General features: G+C 40.5%; 1 protein-coding gene across 4 annotated transcripts in view; it reads left to right on the forward strand.

Moving 5' to 3' along the window:
* The window catches only part of GRIA1 (glutamate ionotropic receptor AMPA type subunit 1), a 318,919-nt gene that overhangs the window by 254,981 nt on the left and 36,661 nt on the right, over positions 1 to 27,277 (forward strand). For all 4 annotated transcript variants that reach the window (XM_037742750.1, XM_017540525.2, XM_017540526.2 and 1 more), the window contains exons 12-13: positions 13,209 to 13,407; positions 19,035 to 19,282. In XM_037742750.1, the coding sequence (XP_037598678.1) occupies positions 13,209 to 13,407; positions 19,035 to 19,282 (447 nt within the window). The remainder of the gene's footprint in view (positions 1 to 13,208; positions 13,408 to 19,034; positions 19,283 to 27,277) is intronic.

Here is a 27,277-nt window from a genome sequence, read left to right on the forward strand (position 1 = left end):
ATGGGAACTAGAAGCCAAGAGAAGTGTTTTCAGAAGAAATCATTGTCATCGTCATCATTATGAGTAACATCTTGAGCTCTGCCGTGTCTGTGCTAAGTGTGAGATGTGACTTACTAAATTGGCAAGTCATGAGATGGGATTCATTATCTCCCTTTTTCAGGTATGAAAACCGAGGCTTAGAGAGTGTCCTACTCCATTTGTGTTGCTATAAAGGCTTACCCCACGCTGGGTAATTTATAAGGAAAATAAGTTTATTTAGCTCACGTTTCTGTAGGCTGTGCAAGAAGCATCGTGCCAGCACCTGCTTCTGGTGAGGGCCTTGGGCTGCTCCCACTCATGGAAGAAAGCAAGGGGAAGCTGGCATGTGCAGATCACATGGAGAGAGAGGGAGAAAGAGAGGAAGATGACAGGCTCTTTTTAACACTCAAATCTTGTGGGAACTAAAAGAGCAAGAAATCACTCATTACCATGAGGAGGGCACCAAACCCTTCATGAAGGATACACCCCCAGGACCCAAACACCTCCCACAGGCTCCACCTCCAACACTGGGGATTTCAACATGAGATTTGGAGGGACAAACATCCAAACTATATCAGAGAGTGAGCCAAAGAATGAATGAAAGAATGAATGAATGAATGAATGAATCTACATCCATTTTTTTGCCAACTGCCCACACTACACTCCTATAGCCCACCTAACTGGAAAAAAAATAGGAACAAAAGATGATCCTCTTTGAAATATAGCCCTGCAAGTGCTAGAATAGTACAATGGCTTACAGAGTCCTGGGCTTTCCTTAGAGCTTGTTGTCCAACCCCCAGCTTCCGAACCCTGGGACTCACCCCCAGAGTCCAGGGCCCTGCCCCATCTGGAGTGCTGGAACACAGTGACCGGCAGCTGGGGCAATTAAAATGAATCACTCAAGCTTTGCCAGGGAAGAGCCGAGTGATTTGCAGCTGGTGACAAATGGAATGATTTGCCACCCAGACGCTGCATCTTGGATGAAGTGGCCTCATCAGTGGAATTGTCGCATTTGGCCAGCGCTAATTACCCTGGTCTAGGAACCTCGATGCCCAATATCAAGTGAGCCTCTCTCTGAACACAGCTCAGCTCAGTAATTAGTCAAGATGGATTTTTTTCTCCCAGTAATTTAGAGACAGGCCATCTGAGCCTGTGCCTTTATGCCCGTTTCCATTCCTTTTTATAAATAGCCATTTGAAGCAACAGACAAAGGGAAATAGGTTGCACTCAGTGACCCCTTGAGCTCAGTTGAATGAAGGCACACAGGAGGTGTCCCTTCTGTCCCCTTCCTCTTGGGGATGACAGGACATGTTTCTGAAATAAAGAAGAATGTTCATATCCAACTCCTTGTCAGAGATGTCCTAGAGAGGAGGTTGCTGGGATCAAGAGTTCATAGCTGCTTAATAACTTTCCACTTCCTGCACCAGCCCCAAGAGTCTGCTTTCCTGAGGGCCCCCAGCCTTAGTGTCTGCTCCCCCTGCCCCTCTACCCAGGCTGCTGTTCCTCACACTGTGTGCATACCTCCATCCTGAAAGGCTTACTCTCTGATAGCCACGGTGCTACCTGCTTCATTCGTATTTTTCTTTTTAATTCTTAAGAATACCTGTAAGACGAGTACAACCATTACTCCGTTTTGTAAAGAAGTAAGCACAAAGAGATGTAGTGACTTGCCCAGTCACACAACGAATCAGAAACAAAGCAGGAGGCCCTCCAACTTCGTCTGACCCCTGAGCCCATTCTCTTGACAGAAAATGACAGTGCCCTCTGCTTTCTCTCTAAGGATCACACAATAATAATTGTGAAACAAATCATTGCAATAGGTTATCTGCGTGTTTGTGCAGAAGAACTAATAACTGGATAGATGGTTTTAAAAATATGTCAACTACTGTCGTATATTAGCTTAGATCAAAGGTCTCTGATATTCGCAGTAGGGATTGAGAGCCAGAGTCAGCAATTACGGCCCCTAGGCCAAATCCAGCCTGCTGGCTGTTTTGGCATTCAAGTGTTCCTGGAACAAAGCCATGCACTTGCGCTTACATATTGTCTGTGGCTGCTTTTCACTCTACAACAGTAAAGAGTAGTGCAACAGAGACCATAAGACCCACGAGCCTGAAATATTTACTATCTGGACTTTGACAGAAAAAGTTTGCTGGCCTCTGTTCGAGAGCAATAAATCTAAACTATGAGATTAGAAGCACACATTTAAAGGTCTGCAATGAATCCTAATCCTAATCAATAATGCCTAACTATCAGAACCCAGAGAATGGTCCCATCAGATCCTTACTACCTTCCATTAGCATCAAGTTATGCACTAAACAATACATGCACTAGTTTGTTAACAAAAGGAAAAAAGATTTTTTGCACAAAGAGACAGCTTGCTGCCAGCACCTGACTCTCAGACCATGTCAGGATTCCTTTATCCAGCAGGTATGAACTGTCCTTTGAGCATCTTTCCTCTCTCACAACCCCTGAGCCTGTGGATCACATAATCCTATCACTTGGGTCTCTGCAGTCAGCTGCCCCTTTCAATTTCTGTGGGCTCTGCAGTACTTTTCACTTATCATCATTATTGTTAATCAATACATACCATAAACAATCATCATAGTAACATCTTAAATCAATACAGCTAGGTGGTTATGTTGTCATAGAAGAATGATAGTGGTTTCATGGGAATACAGAAGGGGTGGTTCAGAACTATGCTGGCAAAGGTTGGGGAATTTACAAAGGAGGTGAGATCTTACTTGCTTCTCCCATTTTACATCTCCTGGCATTCTCCCAGCCTTGCACCTGTTCTCCTTGGTGATCTCCTACTCCTGCTTCAAAATCTAGCACAATAACTCCTCTTTAGGTAAGTTTTTCTGACCTCTGCTAGCAGAGCAATTAGCAAGCCCTTCTGTCTTCCTTCCATGCTACTTTCTTACCTGTCATATAATTAAGATAGTAGAATAATTTTCGTCTATGATATTTACATAAGACAGTGATGATGGCTTAACAGAGTGCTAACTATACTGTGAGAGCTAAAAGTACAGTGCTGTGCACTTTCCAGAAAATCCGGGGTGTTTGACATTAAATTATATATGTTTTTTATCAGTAGGCTCCATCACCTTCCTATCTTCTCTATTAGACTGTGAGCCCATGAAAGGAAGAAACCACGGCATAATCACTTTTATCTCCCCAATGACCAACAGTGTCTGCCATATAAGAAATGCTTGCAAAGTAAATGAATAAATAGTGTAGTGCTCACAATCCCAAAGATTTCTATCTTCTGGTTCTTTAACCAAACACTAATCTATGTAAAGCTATGAAGAGATTTTATGGAGGCAATTAAAATATCAATCAGTTCACTTTAAAACACAGAGATTATCCAGGTGGGTCTGGCCCAATCAGGTGAGCTCTTAATAAGCAAGAAGTCATCCCCAGCTAGCGGAGGTTAGAGAGATTCAAAAAACGAGAATGATTTGACACACTATGGTGGGCTTAAAGATGGAGGAAGTCAAGTGATGAGAAACATAGCAACCCCTGGAGGATGACAGCCAGCAAGGAAACAGTGACCTTAACCCTATAACCACAAGATGAATTCTGGAAACAACCAGTGAGCTCGGAAGAGATAAAAACCACAGCCCCATTGAACACCTTGGTTTCAGCCTAGTGAGACCCTGACCAAAGAATCTAGCCACCCTACGACAGACTTCTGACCTACAGAACTATGAGATAATAAATGAATGTTGTTAAAAGCTGCTATGTTTGTGTCATTGTGTTATGGAACAATAGAACACAAATACAAGCAGGTTTCCAATTCTATCATGATACTGATGGTCAGACTGCTGACCAAATGTTCCACTGGGTTTTGAAGAAGTCAGTGTTGCTGAGATCCAACGTCATGGAGGAGTCATGAGTTAGGAAAGTTCATGCCCACCCACAAATGAATCCGAATTTGGTGAGGGAGGTAATGTCCTGCAGTAGCTAAAGTGCTGGATAAGAAATTTGAAATCCCAGTTTCTAGGCCCAGCTCTGCCATTGCCTTACTGTGTAACTCTGGGCTAGTCATCTTAGGTCTCTGAATTACAGTTCTCTATTCTGCAACATCAGAAGAGTCACACTTCTCCCATCCATTTTACATGACCGTAAATGAGGCTGAAGTAAGATAATGGGTTCAACAAGCCACATAAGTTTTAGCCCATTCTGCAGAAAAAAAAGCGGGGGATTCCTCAAACACCTGGGTTAAGGGGTTGGAAAGAGCTATGCCAAGTTGCAAGCCTAATAAAATTCAGGTGACTAGGCAGACAGACCTCCAAGGGCTTCAGATCACAGCTGTTTCTCCCTTGCGAAGAAAAGTGCTGCTTTGCCCTGTGGCTCCCTGGGAGAATAATCATCATCATAAAAAGTAATGCTTTGTGTTTCAACAGCACTTTTCCAAGTGCTTTCCCCTGTACCATTTTAATTCCAACAGCTTCTATCAGTTAAAGGAAAAAAAATGGACTGAGAGTCTTTCTAGTTTTGAAAGCTTTGGTTTCTCACAGTGAAATAGGGTAAGTCTCACCTATTCTACAGAGCAGGAAGACAGAGACCCAGCTAGGCAGGAGACTACCAAGTTATGGGGATGGTCAGTGAAAAAGCAAAGGCTCTCATTCTCAGCCCTGGCCTCTCATAAATCCAGCTCCCTGCCTTTAGTATGGAGCTAGGAAAATGTCGCTTTCCTGGATAGAGGCCCAGCTTCGCCTGAGCCAGAAGCAAATTGAAGGTAGGAAGGATTACCTTACCCTCAACTTCCTATCTGGTGGATCACATGCAAATGAAGTGTTGGGATTAAGTCAGACTTTGAACTTCTTCCCCCAGCTCTTCAGTTATTCCAAAAATGACAGTTGCTGGCTATGAAGCAGCAATCACCTTCTTTGGTATCGTCATTAAATAGGTGGGGATGTAGGTACTATCATGCAGGGTAGGCTGCTCAAAAAAAAAAAACAGAAAAATATCAATTAAAAGAGAACAGGAAAGGAGTCTTAGGTGTGAAACTTTTGTGGGAAGGCTTTGGACTTCACTAGATGATCCTGAACTTGGGATGGCTTTGCTGGGTTTCTCAGTTTAGGGATGTTAGAAAAGGAGGCAGCCATCCTGAACATTTGGTTTGATGCCATGACTCCAGATACCTTAGACCATAAGCAGGTTTGGATTCTCCTGACCCTGACAATTCTTCCCAGTGTCCAAAATCCAATGTGCATGGAAAAGCCAGGTTATAAGACAGACAGTATGTATGCATTCATTTGCTAGTGAGGGCCTGCTCCATGCTGAGCACTGGAGATACAATGCTACAACAAAGAGCTAAAAGATTCATTTGCTTTCATGGAGTTTATGGCCTTGGGGAACACAGACAATCCAAAAGGCAAATAGGTGCCATAGTTCTACTGCTACAACAGCCACAAAAGGTTCTGAGTCTTACCATTGAATGCTGAAAATGTAATGATTAGGATGAGCTCTGAAGGAGGAATAGGGCCTGATGCATTGATCAGGGGAAAGAGCAGCGTATGATAACGATGGGAGCCTTTTGAATATGAGGGGCCAAAGACCGGTATGACTAGAGTACAGCAATTATGTTGCTGGGTGACATGAAGAATGAGCCATGGGCCAGGCCACACAGGGCCTCAAGGCTTATCAAAGAGTTTGAATTTATCCCAAGTATTAAGAGAAAACCTTTGGTGGGTTTTAAGCAGAAAAGCAATATGGTGCAATTAATATGTTTCAAAAGATCACTCAGGCTACCTTGTACAGGTGGGCAGTGGGGGCATAGAGGGTGTAATAGAGGTAAGAAGTCCAGTTCAGTCTCAAGTGACATCAACAAGATGGCAGAGCCAGACACAGTGACACACGCCTATACTCCTAGCTACTTCAAAGGCTGAGGCAGGAGGATTGCTTGAGCACAGGCGTTCTGGGCTGTAGTGTGTTATGCCGATCAGTTGTCTGCACTAAGTTTGGAATCAATATAGTGACATCCCAGGAGCCGGGAATCAATATAGCGACATCCCAGGAGGCGGGGACCACCAGGTTGCCTAAGGAGGGGGTGAACCAGCCCAGACTGGAGTAGAAGCAGGTCCAAATTCCCATGCTAATCAGTCATGGGATCGTGCCTGTAAATGGCAACTGCACTCCAGCCTGGGCAACATAGCAAGATTCTGTCTCTAAAAACTAATACATAAAACAAGATGGCAGAATAGGAGGTAACCTACTCATATCCCCCTAACAGCAATAAGAATTCTGCAACCATCTGCAGGAAAAAAAAGTCTCTGTGCAAGAGCCTTGAGATTCAGGTAGGAGGTTATAAAACCCTGGTAGAGCCCAAGACCTAAGAAGGCTGTTTTAAGAGTGTAGAACAGCACCCAGGTAGGAAACTTGATCATGCTTTTAGGTTCAAGCCTGTAAACAACTTCGTTCCTCAAAGGGCTTTGCTTTAGCCCCATTTGGCTTTGGACCAGCAACCAAAACCATCTGTCAATGGGTCCTGGAGAAATCAACTTCATGCCTCTGCAGAAAGGTTTGTCTGCCTGCCAACACTGGTCTTGCTAGTGGATCTGAAAGTTATCCGGCAGTGGCTCCAGCCCCCCAACAGCTGTAGTCCCCACTTATTACAGTTTGCACAAGGACCCAGAGGAAAACTCACTGATATTCTCACAGACCAGGAATTGCCTGTCCATAGGCACCTCTGTGGTGACCAACAAGACTGCATCCCACAGCAGATCCCAAGGAGGCCCAGTCACAGCTTTCACCCCTCTTGCTACAGTTGGGAAACTCCCCCACCCATGCAGGAAATTGGTTGGGAAGTACACACATTTGGGCTACTGGGATGAGCTCACCAGCATCTGTGTCACAGTGGATCCTTAGAGGGCCCACTCTTGGCTTTAGTTCCATTTAAACTGCAGTAAGAGAACTGCCCTACCCATGCAGGAAACAGCTGGGAAGCACACATGTCTGGGCCACTGTAGGCAGGCTTGCCAACCTTTGTTCCACAGTTCCTCTCACTATAGTCAGGAAATTGTCCCACTTATGCAGGGATCTGCAGAAAACACAAAGCCATATAGACCAATGAGACAGGCTTCTGAACTCAGGTTCCTAGCTGTCTTTCCCCTACAGCTCTGGTATCCTCCTTGACTCTTCTCTAGGTCCAACCAAGCTGGAGTGCCACACCAACTTCTAAGCCCTCACAAGACTTACAGAGAACCCTAGATTAGGGTACCCTCTAGTGTTAAAATAGCTGCAGCAGTCACAGACTCTGACAACAGATTAGATTGCTTAGATTTCTGGACAGGCCAACTGAAGGATGAGCACAAACAAATCCAGACTGTAAAAATTAGAATAAATATCTAACTCGTCAATGTACGGAGACTGACATACATCCACAAGCATTAAGAACAATCTTGGAAGTATGAACTCACCTCATGGACAAAACATGACACCAATGAGGCATCCTAAAGAGATGGAAATATGTGATCTGTTGGACAAGTAATTCAAAATAGCTGTGTTAAGAAAGCTCAGTGAATTTTAAGAAAACGCAGAGAAACAATTGAGAAATTTAACAGAGAGATTGAAATAATTTTTAAAAATCTGGAACTGAAAAATACAAATAAATGAAAAAAATTTTAATGCAATAGAAAGCATAAACAGCAGAGTTAGTTAAACAAAAGAAAGAATCAATGAGCTTGAAAACATACTCCTTGAAAATATAGGCACAAAAGAAAAAAGGAGAAAGGAATGAAATAGAACAAAGAACACTTACAGAATCCATGGAATAGCATCAAAAGAGCAAATGTTTGGGTCATTGAAGCTCAAGAGGGAGTAGAAACACACAAAAGGATAAATGGCTTATTCAAAGAAATAACAGAGACTTATCCAAACCTAAAGAAAGATATAATTATCCAGGTATAGGAAGATCAAAAGTCACCAATAGGATTCAACTGACATAAGACGATCTCAGAAACATTATAATCAAACTTTCAAAGGCCAATGACAAAGAGAATTTTACAGAGCAGCAAGAGAAAAGAAGCAAATAACATGTAAGAGAATTCCAACACACCTAGCAACAGATTTCTCAGCAAAAACTTTGCAGACCAGGAGGAAGTACTCTTAGAGATACATTAAGAATATTGAAGGAAAAGATAAAAACGTGGTAACCAATAAGCCTGTAACCCAGAAAAGCTATTTGTCAGAACTGAAGGAGACATAAAGACTTTCCTGGATAAACGAAAGACCCAGAAATTCATCACCACTAGACAGTCTTACTAGAAATGTTAAAGAGATTTTTTCAAACAGAAAGAAAAGGACACTATGTGTAACAATAAAACATCTGAAGTTATAAAACTCACTGGTAAAAGCAACTATACAGACATTTACAATATTCTAATATTATAATCATGGTGTGTAAAACCACTTGCATTATTAGTACAAAGACTAAAAGACAAAACTATGAAAAATAACAATAACTACAATAATATGTTAAGAGACAGAGCTATTGAATGTTTATTGTAAGCCTCATGGTAACCACAAAGCAAAAACTTCTGATAGTTACACAAAAAATAAAAGCATACTACCAGAGAAAATCTCTTAATTGCAAAAGAAAACAGTGAGAAAGAACAGAATAAAGAATCTATTTTCTGAAAACAAGAAAACAAGTAACAAAATGGCAGTGGTAAGCCCTGCCTGAATTACATAAAATGTAATTGATTAAATTATCTAATTAAAAGACATAAGTGGCTGAATGAATAAAAATAAATAAGACCCAACTATATGCGACTTACAAGAGAGTCACTTCCCCTATAAGAGAACACATAGTCTTAAAGTAAAAGGAGGGAAAAGATATTTTATGTAAATTAAAACAAAAAAGAAAAAGAGCAGGAGTAGCTATACTTATATCAGAAAAAAATAGATTTTTAGAAAAAAAAATTTTTAAAAAGACAAGGCAATTACATAATGATAAAGAAGTCAAATACAGCAAGAGAACATAACAGTTATAAATACATATTCAATCAGCATCAGGGCACTTAAATGTGTAAAGTAAATATTAAGAGGTAAAGAGAACTATACCCTGCAATAAAATAATAGGAGAAACTTCAATACTTTCCATAATAGACAGATCATCCAGACATAAGATAATCAAAGACACATCAGAGTAGTTGTTTCTAGATGCACTCTAGACCAAATGGATCTAACATTCATTTATAGAACATTCCATTCAAGAGTTGTAGGATATACATTCTTTGCAGCAGAACATAGAACAGCCTACAGCATATATCACATACAAAACAAGTATTAACAAATTTTTAAAAATCAATATTATATTAAGTATCTTTTGTAACCATAATGCAATAAAACTAGCGATTAATAACGAGTTACTTTGGAAACCATACAGATTTACAGAAATTAAACAAAATGCTCCTGAACAACCAATGAATCAATGAGGAAATATTTTTTTAAACTTTAAATTTTGTGAGAGAAATGAAAATGAAAACACGACATATGAAAACCTTTGAGATACAGCAAGAGGAAAGTTTATAGAAATAAACACCTACGTCAAAAAAGTAGAATGATGATATTAACCACCTAGCATTGAACCTCAAAGACTAGAAAAACAGAACAAACTAAGTCTGAAATTTACAGAAGAAAGTAAATCATAAAGACCAGAAATAAATAAAATAGAGGCTAAAAAAAACCACAAAAGACCAAAAAGAGTTGTTTTTTGGAAAGAAAAAACTGACAAACCTTTAGCAAGACTAAGAAAAAAAGAGAGATGACTCAAATAAATAAAATTAGAAATGAAAAAGGAGCCGTTAAAATCGATACCACAGAAATATAAAGGATCATAAGAGACTATTCTGAATAATTATATACAACAAATTGTAAAACCTAGAAAAAATAAGTAAGTTCTTGGACACATACAACCTATCAAGATTGAATTATGAGGAAATAGAAAACCTGAAAAGACCAATAAAAAGCAATGAGATTCAATCAGTAATTAAAAGTCTCCCATCAAAGAAAACCCAGAACTGATGGCTTCACTGTCAAATTCTACCACATATTTAAAGAAGAACTAATTTTAATTATTCTCAAACTATTCCAAAAAAAGTTGAAAGGAAGGAAATTGTTCCAAATGCATTATTTGAGGCCAGCATTACCCTAATCCCAAAACCAGACACAACAAAAAAGAAAACTACAGGCTAATATCCCTGATAAACATAGATGCAATAATCCTCCATAAAATTCTAGCAAATCAAATTCAACAGCACATTAAAAAGATCGTGCACTGTGATCAAGTAGGACTCAGCCTAGGGATGCAAGAATGGTTCAATATATTCAAATCAATAAACGTGGTACATCCCATTAATATAATCAAGAACACAAATTATATGATCATTTCAGTATATACAGAAAAAGCATTTAATAAAATTCAGCACCCCTTTATGATAAAAACCCTCAAGAAATTAAGTATAGAAAGAAAATACTTCAACACAAAAAGGCCATATATGATAAACTCACAGCTAACATCATATTGAATAGGGAAAAGTTGAAAGCTTTTCCCCTAAGATATGGAACTAGTCAAGGATGCCCACTTTCCCTACTTCTATTTAACATTGTACTGGAAGTCCTAGTCTGAGAAATCAGGTGAGAGAAAGAAATAGAGAGCACTCAAATTGAAAAGGAAGAAGTCAGATTGTCCCTGTTTGCAGATAACATGATCTTCTTTATAGAAAACCCTAGTAACTCTACCAAAAAGCTAATAGACTAATAAAAAATTCAACAAAGTTGCAGGATATAAAATCAAAATACAAAATTAATAGCATTTTTACAGTCTAACAGAAAACTACATGAAGAAGAAATCAAGAAAGCAATTCCATTTACAATGGCTACAAAAAACACACCTAGGAGTAAATTTCACCAAGGAGATAATATATCTCTATGATAAAAACTATAAAACACTGATGAAAGAAATTTAAGAGGACACAAGACAATAGATATCCATTATTCATAATTGAAAGAATTAATATTTTTGGCCAGGTGCCAGTGGCTCAAGCCAGTAATCCCAGCACTTTGGGAGGCTGAGGTGGGCAGATCACAAGGTCAAGAGTTTGAGACCAGCCTGGCCAATATGGTGAAATCCCATCTCTACTAAAAAATACAACAATTGCTACAGGTGGCATGTGCCTGTAGTCCCAGCTACTTGGGAGGCTGAGGCAAAGAATCACTTGGAATGTGGGAGGTGGAGGTTACAGTGAACCAAGATAATGCCACTGCACTCCAGCCTGGGGAACAGAGCAAGATTTTGTCTCAAAAAAAAAAAAAAAAGAATCAATATTGTTAAAATGTCCGTACTACTCAAAGCAATCTACAGATTAAATGAAATCCCTATTACAATATCAATGTCATTCTTCACAGAAATAGAAAAATAATCCTAAAATTTGTATGAAACAACAAAAGACCATGAACAGCCAAAGCAATCTTGAACAAAAGAACAAAACTAGAAGCATCACACTACCTGACTTCAAAATAAGCTACAAAGCTATAGTAACCAAAATAGCATAGTACTGGCATTAAGACAAACACAGAGGCTAATGGAACAAAATAAATAATCCAGAAATTAATCTACACATTTATAGCCAACTGAATTTCAACAAAGGTGTCAAAAACATACACTGGGGAAAGGATAGTCTCTTCAGTAAATGGTTCTGGGAAAAATGGATGTCTACAGGCAGAATTAAACTAGATCCCTATCTCTCACTATGTACCAAAATCACCTCAAAAATGGATTAAAGACACAAATGTAAGATTCAAAACTCTGAAAGTACTAGATTAAAACAGGGAAAACATTTCATGGCAGTAGTCGGCAAGGATTTTGAAATTTTAGGATTATTTTTCAAAATCCAGACAACAAAAACAAACACAGACAAATGGGATTGCATCAAACTAATCTCCAAGAAATCGAGGTAAAGTGAAGTGTCAAAAGATATGGAAATAACACAGGTAAGGTCTACCAGGGTTTTGCAAGCAGTGTGGAACAACAGAGCAAGCCAATAGGCTTGGGTATTGCTCTGGAGGCCCAGTAGACTTGAATTTCTTTACAAAACTCATGGGTTGCAATGGTGATTTCTCTAATTGTAAAATAGGTTTCAATTAAACACTGTCACCTATTGAAGGCTCTGAGCTTAAGGCTGTCAGAACACAGGTCAGAAAGGACTTAAAAGTACAGGAGCTCCAGAATAGCACTTCCTTGATAAATTGAACAGAATGGAAAGAGAAATGAAATGCAAATAATTTTATCACTATAGGATTCATTATGATTTGATGCCCTAACTGCTTACCATGTAAAATCACCACAAGTTACATACAAATCATCTTGTAGTATCTTGGAAAGCCCTGGACTTGGAAGTGTGCTATCGGATCAAACAGATAACAGTGAAACTCTCTGCTGGTTATATATTTCTCTTCATTGTTTGGGGAATAAGAGAGGAGAATAGGACTCTGAGAAGTTCAAAGATAAATTTTTCACCTCATAGTTGATTGTCGTATTTCTCTTTTTAATCTTTTTATTTCAGCCATGAATTATCTTCCTTGGGTGAGTGAGGGAAAGAATTGTGCCCGCACCCAATGGTGACATTCCCCACAGTGACTGGAATATGACTGTTCTGATTCTATTTCCAATATATTCTTTCTTCCTTTCTTTCCGGTCTACTATTTTGGTTGCCTTTGCCAGACAGGAGAGCAATAACAAGGCAGTCTGAAAACATGTCTGAACTAATCAAATGTTTTCATCATGTGTATAAATGCATTTGCATTTATATATGTATTCACAAACATTTGGAGTGTATGTAGTTGCTTATTCATATTTGATTTTTTGTGGGCAAGTATTGACATACCTGTGTCTTTGTCAGCATGTGTCTTGCTGTTATATATGTGTAAAAGTGAGTGTGAATACATACATGTGGGCTTTATCACCCCTGAAGGACAGCAACCCCACAGGTCTGTGTCTGTAATAAGGAACAAAATATGGAGTCCCTCTGACATTTGGATTTTCACATCTTGCTGACAGATGAGAAGGGCGCAATAGGGCCTGGCAGGTCTGCTGCCAAGGCCCAGACTAGTGCTCATTGCTTCCCCAGAGCCTTCCACAGCTGATGCCCATGCTGCTGTCACCTCTTCCCTTTTGCCTGCAGGTCCCTGTCTGGTCGCATCGTTGGTGGCGTCTGGTGGTTCTTCACCTTGATCATCATCTCCTCATATACAGCCAACCTGGCCGCCTTCCTGACCGTGGAGAGGATGGTGTCTCCCATTGAGAGTGCAGAGGACCTAGCGAAGCAGACAGAAATTGCTTATGGGACGCTGGAAGCAGGATCTACTAAGGAGTTCTTCAGGGTAGGGACATCCTTTGTCCCAAGGCACTTTCACAAAAGTGAACCAGCACTGTCATTAAAATGTCCTTCTCATTATATAGCCTGAGATAACAGGCAGTCAGGGCAAGTGCTTAACTGGCTGCAAGTCAGGGAAACTCAGGACATTTCTAAGCTTTCTACCATCCCCCTAAGAAATCTACATTTCTACATTTGTAGAAGCTTCAAAACTGCTGCATTGGTTTAGATCCCTTGCCTATACCAGTCTGTACTAATTCTCTGAGGGCTACAAAGGACATCAAATACAATTTCCTCTCTGTTCCCATAGTAACCTCATAGTCTAGTTAGTAATTGATTAAAAACAGCTTATAAGCAACAACTGGACTTGATGCTGTTTGTGTTCTCTCCTATCTCATAGCAGGAGCTCAGTGAATGTTTGTTGACTTGATGAGTAAGAGGATAGTATATGGGAAAAAAAATAACTGAAAAACGTGATCTATTAAATAGTGCCAGGAGAGAGAGAAAATGTGAAGTGGGAGTGGAGGTGGCGAGATATGTTTTGGCAGGAGACATTGAGCGAAGGCAAAGGAGCAGAGAGATTAGGAGCACAACCTTCCAGGTCAGCAGGTGGAGGCCAGAACCTGGCTCCATCCCTTACTTGTTCTGTGCACTTAGCCTCTGTGACAGCATTTCCATTGGTCTATACAATGAGGAGAATAATGTCTGTATCAGACCTTAAGAAGACTAAAAGAGATAGGGTATGTAAAATAAGAGGCAAAACAAGGAATGATCAATGGAGGTTTCATATACCATTAGGGCTTCAAGGAAATGCAAATATTTGGGAATCATTCTGAAGAATGGGTAGAGAATGAAGGTCTACAGGGTAGACTTGTAAACATTTCTATATATCACAAAACCAGGCCAGCCCTGAGTAGGCTAAATACATCCTAGACAAAAGGAACAACTGGGACAGATGCCGAGAAGAAGGAAAACGTGTGGTTTCCCTGGAGTTTAGGCATGTTTATGCCAGGAGTTGAAGAAACAGTACATGGAACTACCATATATTGATCAAATAAGAATAATAATAAACATTTGCTACCGCTTACGTAGAAACCAGGTCCTGTACTAAGCACATCCTACACGAATTATGTCATTTATCTTCTCATTAAAGATGAGTTAGGGATTGTCCCTATGTTATAGGTTAGAGTTAGGAGATGTCCCCACTGTATAGATCACATAATTAGAAGTAATCATCTAAGGTCACACAGCTTAATTAACAGCAGAAGGAGCAGAGAGAGCAGGCCCCCATATTGCCTCAGGCCAGAGAGAAGGGATCCTGTACAGACTTACCTATCTCTCTCACTGTAACTTCACGGAGCAAACTCCGGGCCCGAATATACCACTGTGGGATGTGCTACAGGTTCTTAGTCATGGGCTTTGTATTCTGTACAACAGACAGGAAAGGGAACAAAGTCTTAACCATCATTGATCCTAACCCCAAGGCTAAAATCATCAATTTTCAACATATCAGAGCAAGAAGGTGTCTTAGGGGTCACCTAGTCAGAGCCTATCATTTTAGAGAGAGGTATTACTTGCTTAAACTCACCCAGCCAGTTAATTTTAAAAAGCCCCTTATAATCTCATTACAATTCCCTGACATTTTTAGCCTGCAACAAAAGTGTGAAGAAGGTGTCTGCTTCTCCTTGTCCGTAAAACCTGTCCTGTGCCCCAACTCCTGCTGATGTAGTTAGAAAACCATCTAATTCACTTAACAATGCTTTCATCCTTATAGTCAATACAACATACACCAGTCTTCAAAGTACTTTTGCATCAATGGTTTCGTTTATGTTTCACCTGTGACCTCGGGCAGAAGAGGTATTGTGGTAGCCACTTTGTGGATAAGAAATTAAAACTCGAGAAATTATTTTGATGCAAGTGTCAGGGGTGGGTACCAAATCTGAGTTTTCTTGTTCCAACCCAGGTATTCTTGCCACTGAACCACATTGTCTTAATGCGGTGCTGTCATTAAACTGACAAACATTTTTAAAAAGATCAATCAGGATGGCAGATGGGCTTGTGGACACATTTAGTCTAACCCTATCATTTTATAGTTGGAAAAACTGAGGCCCAGAGAAGAAAATGGTCATGGCCTACCTAGTGAAAGGCACAGGGGGGGTTTAAAATTTCAAAAGTTAATCACTACATCAATTGACATATTACTGCCTCTTGTCCACACACAAAGTTAGGAACCTGGAACCAGGGCAGGACATATTCTACAAGTTCTGTGACCAGGCCTACTACATTGGTAGCAAATTGGTTATAGTCCATGCATTTACTTTGATAGATCAGTAGTGTTTGCTTAGAGATTCTGAGGTCACACCTGGGCTCAATGTGAAGGAATTATTTGATTGATATCAATGTCTCTCATGTATACAGGAAGGGAAACTGGTACCAAGCAAGCCAGGTATGAGGCATTCCTACCCTAAAGTAAAACCTTAAAAAAGACATCATTATTAGTAGTCATTGCACTACTTACAGAATGTCTTCCTTGTGCCAGGCACTGGGTTATGCATTTTACCTGTGTTCTCATATAATCTCCATGGTAACACTGTGAAGTGCACGGTATTATTACCATTGTCAGAGAGGAACAATGAGGCTCGGAAAGGTTATGTTACTTGCCCAATGTCTTGCAGCTAATAAGATATAAAGCCTAAATGCAGGAGGCAACCAGGAGGCCAGGGAATCCTGGCTCTGCCACTAACAAACTGCATGACACTGGAAAGTTTATTGCCGCATCATGGGCCCCAGCGTCCTTACCTGTAAAAGGAAAGTGCTACCAAGATATGTCCCATGCATAAGCCTTTCCATCTCTGTGACTCTGACCTTGGATAATTATCCCACCAGGAGTTTTGTGGGTGGGGAGATAAGATCACCAACTATCCCCACAAGGCAGAAGGAGGGAATAGTGAGACAAAAATTCTTCTACTCCAGTCTCTGAAAACGCTGGCTTCTTGTCCCCATGGCAGCCCAGAGCTTCTTGGCAGCCCCAGCCCAGAGATGCTTAATCCTCCATCGACAGTTTAATTAAGATGTATGAAGGGCCGTGGGAGCTGTGGGTGATAGGAGAGATCCAAGAACAAATGCCCTGAGTATGCTTCCAATCTCCCCTGCCACTCATGCTACCTTCACATTCCTGGAGATTAGATTTTCCTGATAGTTCATCCCGAGCGTCTGTGCACACAGCCTTAACATCTGGGGCACTGGGGTGAGGCTGAGAGGACATATTAATTTTCTGCATACTGTTGCTCAGAAGGCTCCTCAGCTCTGCCTGTCAGCCCAGTTCCCTGCCGTGTCCATCCTGTCAGGTCAAATTGCATCTTGCAATTGCCCTGTGTGTGTTTTGTTAGTTTGTGCCTGGAAGATTATCTGCAAATCTGGTCATAGCTGAATGTATACATTTTCCTGTTTCCTGTGAGGGAATATTAAATACATTGGCAGACACTATGATTAGTTCTGGGTATTTCCCCCCTCCTTATCTTGGAATCCCCCCTCCCTTTTCTCCCTTCTTTCTTCTTCTTTCTCACATTGACATTGTTGCTTGAATGATGTGTCTTCATGTAAAGGATCAGATACTCCAAGCTAGCCAGGGACTTAAAGATTACAATGCCCAAACTCCCCATGGAACAGATGGGGAAACTGAGGACCAAAGAGAAGGGATTTTCCATAAACAAAACCATGAGTGAGAAGTAGAACTAAGACTGGTATTCATGGCTCCTCACAGCCAGTCCAGTGTCCTTTCCAAATTGTAAACCAGACTGTAAAATGAATGATATAGCTTATCTAATTATAGGCTATTAAAACTGAAGTTTTAATAGCAACTATTTCCATTACTTTTCCCTCAAGACCTATGATTTTCCTGGGCCCCAGATATCTTTATTGATCAGCTGGCTCAAATGACAATTGTAGATCAATACCTTACCAACATTTGACATGCACTAATATCGAGGAAATAAACCTGATAGTTGTATGCAAAGAAATGTGATATGCTGCATGTATAATGATAATTTTATATTAAATCTGAAATCTATATATTAGCCACTGAATTATATCAAATATGTGACTCTAGCAATAATTATTTTTAAAAAGTAATCCCTTACATGTATTTAACACTTGTCCATTTAGAAAACATTTTTAATAGCCAGACTTTAGTATCCCTAAAATACATCTACTCTTTGGGAAAAGGTCACCATTTAGAAACAGTATGCTAGATGAGTGGGTTGATTATGGTCCTGGATCATGGGCTCTGACTGAGGGGCCTACCACGTGCAATATACTCAGTTAGACTCACAGGAGGGAAGACATCTCTCAGGTAGCTTCCACATACTTGAGACCTACATACAAAAAGAGATGACTTGCAATCCTAGCAGTCTAGCTTGGCCATCCAGTGAGTGCCCCAAGCAGTGTGTTTTGGAAGATTGGAAGCATACGCAGGGCATTTGTTCTTGGATCTCTTCTATCACCCACAGCTCCCATGGCCCTTCATACATCTTAATTAAACTGTCAATGGAGGATTAAGTATCTCTGTGCTGGGACTGCCAAGAAGCTCTGGGCTGTGTCCCTTAGGAATATCAGCCCTCACAATACTGTTTCTCAAAGTGAGGGCCACACATGCTATACAGATCAGAATCACCTGGTGGGGACATTTCCTGAAAAAGATGTATTCTAGGTCTCACCTCAGACTTGCTAAATTAGAATCTCTAGATTTAGACCTAGGGAATCTGCATTTTTACAATCAAGTATGTGATGATGGTGCCTACTAGAGTCTAAAAACCATTGCTTTTGGAACTGAGGTGGACTCCAAATACATAGGATTTATTCTGTTCTATGAAGCAAGGATTTGGTTAGACAGAGCCAGCATCTCAAGTGGAATGAACAGTCCAAGCAAAGTCCCAAAGGGGAGAAGGCTCAAGATGAGTTTAGGAAGAAATAAGGAAGATAGTTGAACCATATTTGGAAGGTTTTGAAATGTAAGCAGATGGCAATAGTATTTGGTCCCAAGTTACCAGCTGTATCAGACAGCAATATATTTGATTGGTGCAAAAATAATTGAGGGGTTTTTTTTGCCATTAGTTTTAAAAGTAATGCTAAGTTACTTTTGCATTAACCTAATACATTCTGAGCAGAGGTCTTGCAATATAGGTTGACTAGAACTTGGCAGCTCATGATCCGGAAACTCTTCAGTATTTTCTTCCAATAATGAAATCAGATTCCACTGATACTCTGCTCTCTGTTTCTTCTGGTTAGCATAAATATAGCCTCATTGAACAATAGATAGGTCCTTTAACGTCTTTCAAAGCCAGGTTGGGCCCCATTTTTTTAACGCTCTCCTTATTTAGGAGGAATATAATTACTCAGAAGTAATTAAAAGATTCTCAGATATTCTGTTCATTCCGTATTTGTAAGATATTTGTACTTTGGAACCTACTGGTACTAATTAGAGCCTCTTATTTTGCAATCACTCATAATTTGTTTCTTCCTGAGCTAATCTTGCTCGTGAATGTGTGATAAAGCTACACTCAGCTCTTCATTAATGTGTGTGCCGACTCCAATTCTAAGCGCACATAATTCCAGCCTTGTTTCTGTCCCTGCCAGAGGTCTAAAATTGCCGTGTTTGAGAAGATGTGGACATACATGAAGTCAGCAGAGCCATCAGTTTTTGTGCGGACCACAGAGGAGGGGATGATTCGAGTGAGGAAATCCAAAGGCAAATATGCCTACCTTCTGGAGTCTACCATGAATGAGTACATTGAGCAGCGGAAACCCTGTGACACCATGAAGGTGGGAGGTAACTTGGATTCCAAAGGCTATGGCATTGCGACACCCAAGGGGTCTGCCCTGAGGTAAGTAGCCAAGATTTGCTTCCTTGGTACTCCCTCTCCCCTCCCTATCTCAGGAATGAAGCTTCTGTGTCTGCTACATGGCTCCATTGCCACAATGCAAGCTGTCGAGCGGGCTCTTCTTCAACACCTGTGGGCCTGGAAGATTCCAGCCACCCAAGATCTTCAGCCCTGAGGTTGGAAATTGACCTGGGGGCCTCAGCTTGCTGTGACTGTCACTGCCCATGTGTTCTTCCCCACGCCTCACCTTCCTCCTCCAAGTGTGTGAAACATCAATGAACCTTGTGCTTTTGTCGTGTAATCTGTAATACCACATCCTTTACCAGACACCCCTGCATCCAACAACGCTATGAACAGAGTTCTCCAGCAACCTGAATTCTTTACAGAAGGTGGTTTATAATGTTCCTCTCAAAAGAAACATAAACACATTGTCCAAATGAAAAATCAAATCATTTGAGTCCTGAGACTCTGGCTGTGGAAAACGAAATAGCATCTAATAAATAGCACCAAATTAATTATAGCACCTATTCTTACCTGGAGATTGATTTATTTAGCAAAATATAGATAGTTTGGTAAAGAAGCACAACAGACTTTACTTTCACTTAAAGAAGTCCTGATATTTATTCTCAGCAGCTGAGGAAGAACACTGTAGACGTGGAGTCAAGACTACCTAGATTTAATTCTGACTGTCTTACAAAAGGTAAGACATATCATCTCCCAGCCCTCAGTTTCCTCATCTATAGAAGGAGAATAATGAGGTTGTTGTGAGTTCAAATAGTATAATCTATGTTGGAGGTCACTGAAAACAGTACACTGTGAAGTCACCTATGAAACATATGAGATATTATGTCAATTACAGAAGGATTAAATCATTTGGGATAAGTGTTGGATTTCGGGAAGGGTAAGAAGGATTAATACGGTTTGCAAAATGGTGGTGATGGATTCCTAACCCATCTTGATATGATACCCAGGTCCACCTCTGCTTCCACTTTATTCATTTATTTTAATAAAAGCCCCAACATTGTTCTGTGGACTAGGCTAGGAGCTGGAGCTACAAATTTGAACAAGATAGACATAGTTCCTGTTCCCATGCAACTACATTCTAGCAGGAAAAACAGACATTAAAGAAATTATTAATGTTTAATGACAATTCTAATAAGTACTAGGACAGTCTATAAAAGGGGATCTAGGGACACCTACTTCATGCAATGTGGCAGAACAAAATTCTCACTATGAAACAACTAGATATGCTGGATAAGACATAACAAACAGCCTTTTAAATTCAAGTTAAGAAATTCCTAGGACCAAAATGGAAAAAACAAATTAAAACCAGAACTAAAAGCATAAGCTTATTATTTCGGGACTACCCTAAGCTCTGCAAAGTTATAAATTACGTGTCAATCTACATGAGCAACAATTAACAGTACAACTAAATACATAAAAGTGATCAAAAACATTTTAAGAGAAATGTTAAAATGTTAAAATTTTAAAAGAAATGTTAAACTATCACTAAAGACCAGATATATTTGAAAAAGTCTGAATTCGAATTTACAGAAATTAAGAAATTCATTCATTTATATAAAATCTTAGTGGAAGGATTAAATAGCAAATTAGATAAAGTTGAGAGAATTGGTGCACTCGGGGGTTGGGGAAAAATCAAAGAAAATTCCCCAGAGTAACACACAGATAGATGAAAAGAAAATGTAACAAAGAGTTTAAGAGACATGAAAAAGAAAAAAGTTCAGTCTGCTGTGAGTTCCAGATGGAGACAAGGGAGAATGAAGTGGAGGCAATGGTTTAAAGAAATTTTCTAGAGTTTATGGAAAACATAAATCTTCATATTTGAAAATCAGTCTTAAGCAAAATAAATAGATACAAATCAACAGCTTATTCAATTGAAAGTGCAGAATGATAAAGACAAAGAGAAGATCTCAAAGACACCCAGATATAAAAAGGTTCAATTTGGTCTGCAGGATGAGTGGGGCATGGCTGGACAGACAGGTCCAAGGATGCTTTTCTACACTGAGGTTTGACAGATTAATAGGAGTCAACTAGGTGAAGTGAGGAGAAGGGAAGAAAAGAGTAGCTGAGGCAGAAAAGCAGTATGTACAATGATCCTAAGGCCAGAAACCATTGCACAGTCGATTAACCAAAAGCCAATAAGTGTTCTTGGAATGCAGGTAGTCATACAGAGGAGAAATGTTTAAGGTGAGATTGGAGGATGAGGTGGGGAAGGATTTTATAAAGAATTTTTATCCTTATTTGAAGAGCGATGAAAACACTTTGAAGAACTTTAATTATCTGAAAATTGTGACATTAAAGATACCTGGAGAAGTGTAGACATAATAGAATATGAACTAATGAAGACAAATCAAATGGTCTGATATTTATCATTCATGCATTTTTGCCTGGTAGAACCTAAAAGGCTCTTTACAAGTTTGAGCAAAGTTCAAAGGGGACCCAGATGATAGTGTTTGCAAAGGAAGAGGCTTTTATCTCAGAAACTTACTGATCATCAACCTAGAAAGACTTAAAGTAGAGAATGAGTTTTTATAGGTCCAGGAACATCAATGATGCCACAATATTACACTTTACTGGAGGTTTTGTGAGTCAAGGACATCCACATAAATACATGGATGCTTTGTTAAGAAAGCAAAGCATAGATTTGTAACATAATTTGTCCAATCCACAGAGTACCTCTGCCATCCCATCCCACATACAGTTTCCTGGAACAAGGTAAGAACTCAGGAAATATTGTATATTTCCTGATACTGGAAATACTGGAGTGACATGAACCTAAAACTCAGGCCATTTTGCAGTCAAATGACTTTCCACTATAATAAAACCCATCACTGAATTGGTGCCTATTAAGTGCCACTCACTGTGTTAATGTATTATCTCATATTACCCTTGCAATATCCTTATGAAGTACCATTATTTTCATTTTGTGGATGAGGAAACAGAGGAAGAGTTAAGTTGCCTGACCAGGCTGACCCAGCTAATAAGATAGAAGCCAGGTTTCAAGCCCTGGCTGTCTGACTTCAGAGCCTATGGCTGTAACTCACTCTAAAGCTGTGCTGGGCTTTATGAATGACAGCACCATTAAAGGCAGGGGACTGGACTTGGGCCAGGGTCTTTGTACCTGTTCACATGGGCCAAATAACCATCAACTCGAGAATTAAAAACCAGACCTTTGAAGTACAAGGATCCACTCACCACTCTGAAGGCAAAGGGTGATAATGGACACTGACTTTAACACACCCAGCACCATTCCTCTGAGGAGTATCCCTGCTTTTATGGATTTGCTTGCTGAAAGACGCTTTCTGGAATAAATGCCAAAAATAATTATGCTTTGTAATAAAGAAAAAAACAATTATTTTGCACACATCTCTGTAAAACATACGACAAGTCATTTATTGATTTTGAAAAAGAGAATACGAGAAAAGGAGAGAGAAAAGCAACATGTTTCAAATACAGATCACTGATGGCTGAACTGCAAGTCAAGAACACTCAACTGATGATCGTATGCTCCTGTCTTCCCACAGTGCTCCTTTCTCTCCAGTGCAAACTTGATAGTGGTCATGGGGCCATCATAATTCCTGATTCAAGAACAGAAGAGTAAAGCTCATCCTAGGAGACCCTCAAGTGCTGGCCTGGGAAAGTCCCTTAATGGGATTCTGTTTCTCATCTGTGCGTTAAAAGGGAACACTGCTAGCAGCCAGTAATGCAGAGGTTCCACAAAACACACCACTGAAGAATGGTTGCAGAAAATATGAGTAACCATGACACACACATGCACACACACACACACACGCACACACCACACACACACACACGCACACTCCAGCCAGGTTTCCGTTATAACTCTTTCTCATATCCCATATGATGCCATTTGACCCAAGACATGGTCAAACTCCAAAGAGTCATGGCCAAACTCCAAAGAGTCATGGTAAACCAAATGCCACAAACCCATGTGCCTGCTCCAGCAATTCTAGATCCACTGCCTGGATCCCAGGAAACCACTCTGCATAACAGAGGTGGACAGTAAGGAGAAGAGCTTATGCTTCCTTTAGATCCATTGAAGAGGGGCTATGTGCTTAAAAATAACCTAGTAGAAGAAATCCAATTTTGTTCAAATTATTTTGAATCATAAAAAAATACTTTAAAGGACTATTCAACTACTCACAAGGCTGCAAACTCTTTGGAAGTGTTTACACTACAGAAAAGTCCTTGAGTTTGTTCCAGGTATTATTACAAACTTCTCTTCAGCCCTAACAAAGGTGGGGTTTTTGCAGTTTTCCCAGGCAGGTGCCCTACAGACTTACTGCCTGTGCTTGTATTACAGAGGACCTTCCTGGCCCTCCTCCTTTACTATTTGCTCTCCTTAAAGCCAGACTTCACTGTGCTTGTGGGGCATCCACCCTCTCACAGCCTGCCCAGAATGAGCTCCAGATTTCTCCAAGACAGATCACCCAGTTATGCTTCAGAAGATCAGAGAACTGACATCTAAGGCCCAAATGTTCCTCTAAATTTGCCAAGTCTACTTGGCAGAAGCCAGGCCATGGTCCCCACAGAGTGTTAAAAAGCTGTGGTAGTGACAGAATGGTTTTTTGCTGTTGTTGTTGCTTCTGCCCTGGAAACAAATACTCTGATGAAGCAAGGTGGTTCGATGCTTGATTTTCCATTTGGACAGGTGGTGTTTCTTTGAAACAGATGCTGTTTGTTGGCTGTCACTGCATGTTTGGGGTGGGAGGGGGGCTGAGTTATGTTTGACAAGTCCTCAGGTTGTAGATAAAGACCTATGTAGCCAATGCCAGTCACTAGGGAAAGGCAATTGGTAAATCCACTAATTATGATCTATAGGCCCTTTTGGTGCCAACTTAATGTATCTTGGTAGCTTAAACTGAAATGTATCTTCTTTATTTGATGAATACTTGCTTTGATGCATTCAAATTTCTTAAGTAAGGGGGCATTGCCCATGTTTTATCAACCCAAGAAGGAATCAACATGCAATTGGCCTCAGTTAAAATGTCACCTAATGATTGTCTTTCACAAGCTATCTATCAGGAGTTTAATGGATTTGCTAAGAGTTACACCCTAATCAGGACATTGGTCAGTCTGGTCTTTAACTGTGACCGTGGTTACATAGAGTCTTCTTTGGTCTCTGTGATCATGACATGTTTGTCTTCTGTCATGTGTCTTGTTTATGCCAGATGTATGGGCCAAGGGGGCAGGAGTAAAGTACAGCTTCACCCTGTAGCTTACCAGGTAATGGGCAAGGAAGGTCTGAGACCCACTCTCTGTGCTTTCCATTTAGCTTCCAGATTGGTCTCCAAATACCTTCTCACACAAAGCACTGTGCATAATGCTGCAGTAAGAGAGATGTAATCTCAGTACCTAAATAATGCATCATCAAGTACAGCTCATGAGCAGAATTATGTAGATATCCATTTTTCTACCAATGCCATAAGAGAGTCAGAAACACTAAAAAAAAGAAAAAAAAAAAAGGAGGAGAGTCAACCTTTGAATGGGAGGATTTGCAATGGTGGAAGAATTGTGCATTCCTCTACCATTGGAAGAATTGAGGAAGAATGGTGGAATGCTAGAAGAATTATAATAGATAGGAAGTGGGGAGAGGGTGCTTCATATTAGGGACTAGAAGGGAAAAGAGAGCAAATGCAGAAATGCAGAAAAACATGTGGCTTGTTTTCAGAAACAACAAGGGGTCCACTTTAGCCAGATAATTCATTAACAGATAGGATTGATTGGCTGCGGTCACATGGTGAAGAACCTCAAATGTCTCTGCATTTTTTACTATGTCAGTAGGAGCCATTGAAGGTCATTGACAGGAAGGGACATGATCAGACAGGCTCCCGGAGATTACCCTGGCCATTGTTTGCAATGCGCATCAGAGAAAGGAGGATCACAGACAAGGAAGTCGTTTAGAAAGATGTTGTGGCCATCTTGGTAGGAGGCAATGGATGTGGTTATGGGTCACAACGGGATGCAGACACGTGGGAGAAGTGGTGGGCTCTATGTTTATCGCTAGTCACAACCTTCACTTTAAACCTCAGAAGTTTGGAAGTCTGTTACATAAGCTTTCTGGAACTTTTGTGCTCCTGCCTAAGGCTTGACTGGGTACAAATTGATTCTGGCAAGGACAGAAAATGGGAAGATATGGAATTTACCTCCCAAACAGAATAATTGCCACCACCTCAATTTTACCTCTGAAATGCCTACCTGGTTAAGAAAGGCATCCCTGGAAGGGACACAAGCTTTCTGGCACAACAGCAAGAGTCCTGAAGGCTGTTGATTACCTTTTCCTACTCCCTGCTGTGTTGACTATATCTGGCCTTTATCCTTTTTTAAATATGACATGAAATCAAAATTGTTCATCACCATTTTCATCTCACTAGCATTCCCATTGAGTATATTTTTTCTCTCTTCACACAACCCTGTGCTAGAAAATATTTAGCAAGAGTTGTGTGTGTATCTTGGCATCGGGCTAAAGAAAAGAAGGGTGACTAAGGCCATGACTCAGGAAGAGATATCACCAAGGTTTTGTAGGGAAGGTTCTCACTTGCAGGGACTGAGGTCTCCTCCTGGTTGCTCATCCCTCACAGGGAGACGATAAAACATGCTAGTATATTCCATGTGGTTCAGTGGGCCTTCCCTGAAAACACTTTTTTGCCTAATGCTAATGTGAGTGTTATGGAAGGCCACAGAGAGTTCTTTTCTTTTAGAGAATCACATTCACCCAGAAAATGATTGGGAAACAAATAAGCAAGGGCTTTTTTGTGTGGCATTGAATCTATTGCTCTAAAGAGCCATTCCCAACTTCAGTGTCTATCAAAATTACCTAGGGGAGCTGATTTAAAATGCCTTTTCCTAGACTCTAATTCTTGAGACTTCTGATTCTGCAGATCCAGGAATGTGCAATTTGAACAAGTCCCCCAGGTGCCTCTGTTCTAAGTAAACAGCAGTCCACTCTGGGAACGAGGGCTAGAAAAGGTCAGGGAGGAGATGTGCTAGTGGTCTGATAAGGCAGAACATGAGGAGGAGGCTCAGAAGGAGCAGGAGGGTGAATATGATGGGGGGTGACCAGGAATCCTCATGGAATGGGTCACAACCACAATTCCTGGTGTCAGATCACCTCCACTCAGGTCTATGACCCATTACCTTACCAGAATGTGACCTTGGTGGGTAAGTCACTAGAACTTCATAAGCCTCTGTCTTCTTATCTGAAAAATTTGAATAATGATTTTGTGCAACTGTTTTGACGATCTGATGAAAGAGCATGAAGTGCCTGTCACAAAGGATATTTACTAGTGTTCATTTTCTACCCCTCTCCTCCTCCCATTAGACCTACTAAAAAGTCACTTTTGAGCCAAAGAACTTGTTTTTTTTTTTTTTGTAAAACCAACTCTGTTCATCAGAAATGCACATGAATCCCACCCTCATTCCCCTCACACACACTGGCTGCATTAGAAATAAAATGCCTCTCTCTGAGAACAATTTGTGGTCCTCCCCCACAGAGAACATGCTAAAAAATAAAACCCTAATATTTTTTTTCTCCCTTCCTCCCACCCTCACAAGTAACAGCCTGTCTTCCCATAGTATAGTACTGGTGCAGAGCCTGCTGCTGATAAATACAGTATGTCCCAGGGAAATGACAGTCCCTTTCAATTGGTCCTTGCCTCCTGATGGGTAGCCAGGGATGCTTGTTGTCATGGTAACCCCATGAACTCTGTGACCCAGGTTGGGCCTGATCAGAGACAAAGCCTTCTGAGTGGAGGGGCTGGATTTGCTTGCATCCTCAGAAGAGCTGGAGAGAAAGGAAGAGAGGGAGGAAATGGGGGGATAAAAGGGGAGGTAGAAAAAAATGGGAGAGAGGCTGAGAGGATAGACAAAGGAATGAGAGAGAGACAGAGCGAGAGACAGAGAGAGAGGAGTGTGTGTGTGTGTGTGTGTGTGTGTGTGTGTGTGTGTGTGTGTGTG

This window comes from Cebus imitator, unplaced genomic scaffold (genome assembly GCF_001604975.1).
Source record: "Cebus imitator isolate Cc_AM_T3 unplaced genomic scaffold, Cebus_imitator-1.0 Scaffold126, whole genome shotgun sequence".
Classification (NCBI taxonomy): Eukaryota; Metazoa; Chordata; class Mammalia; order Primates; family Cebidae; genus Cebus; species Cebus imitator.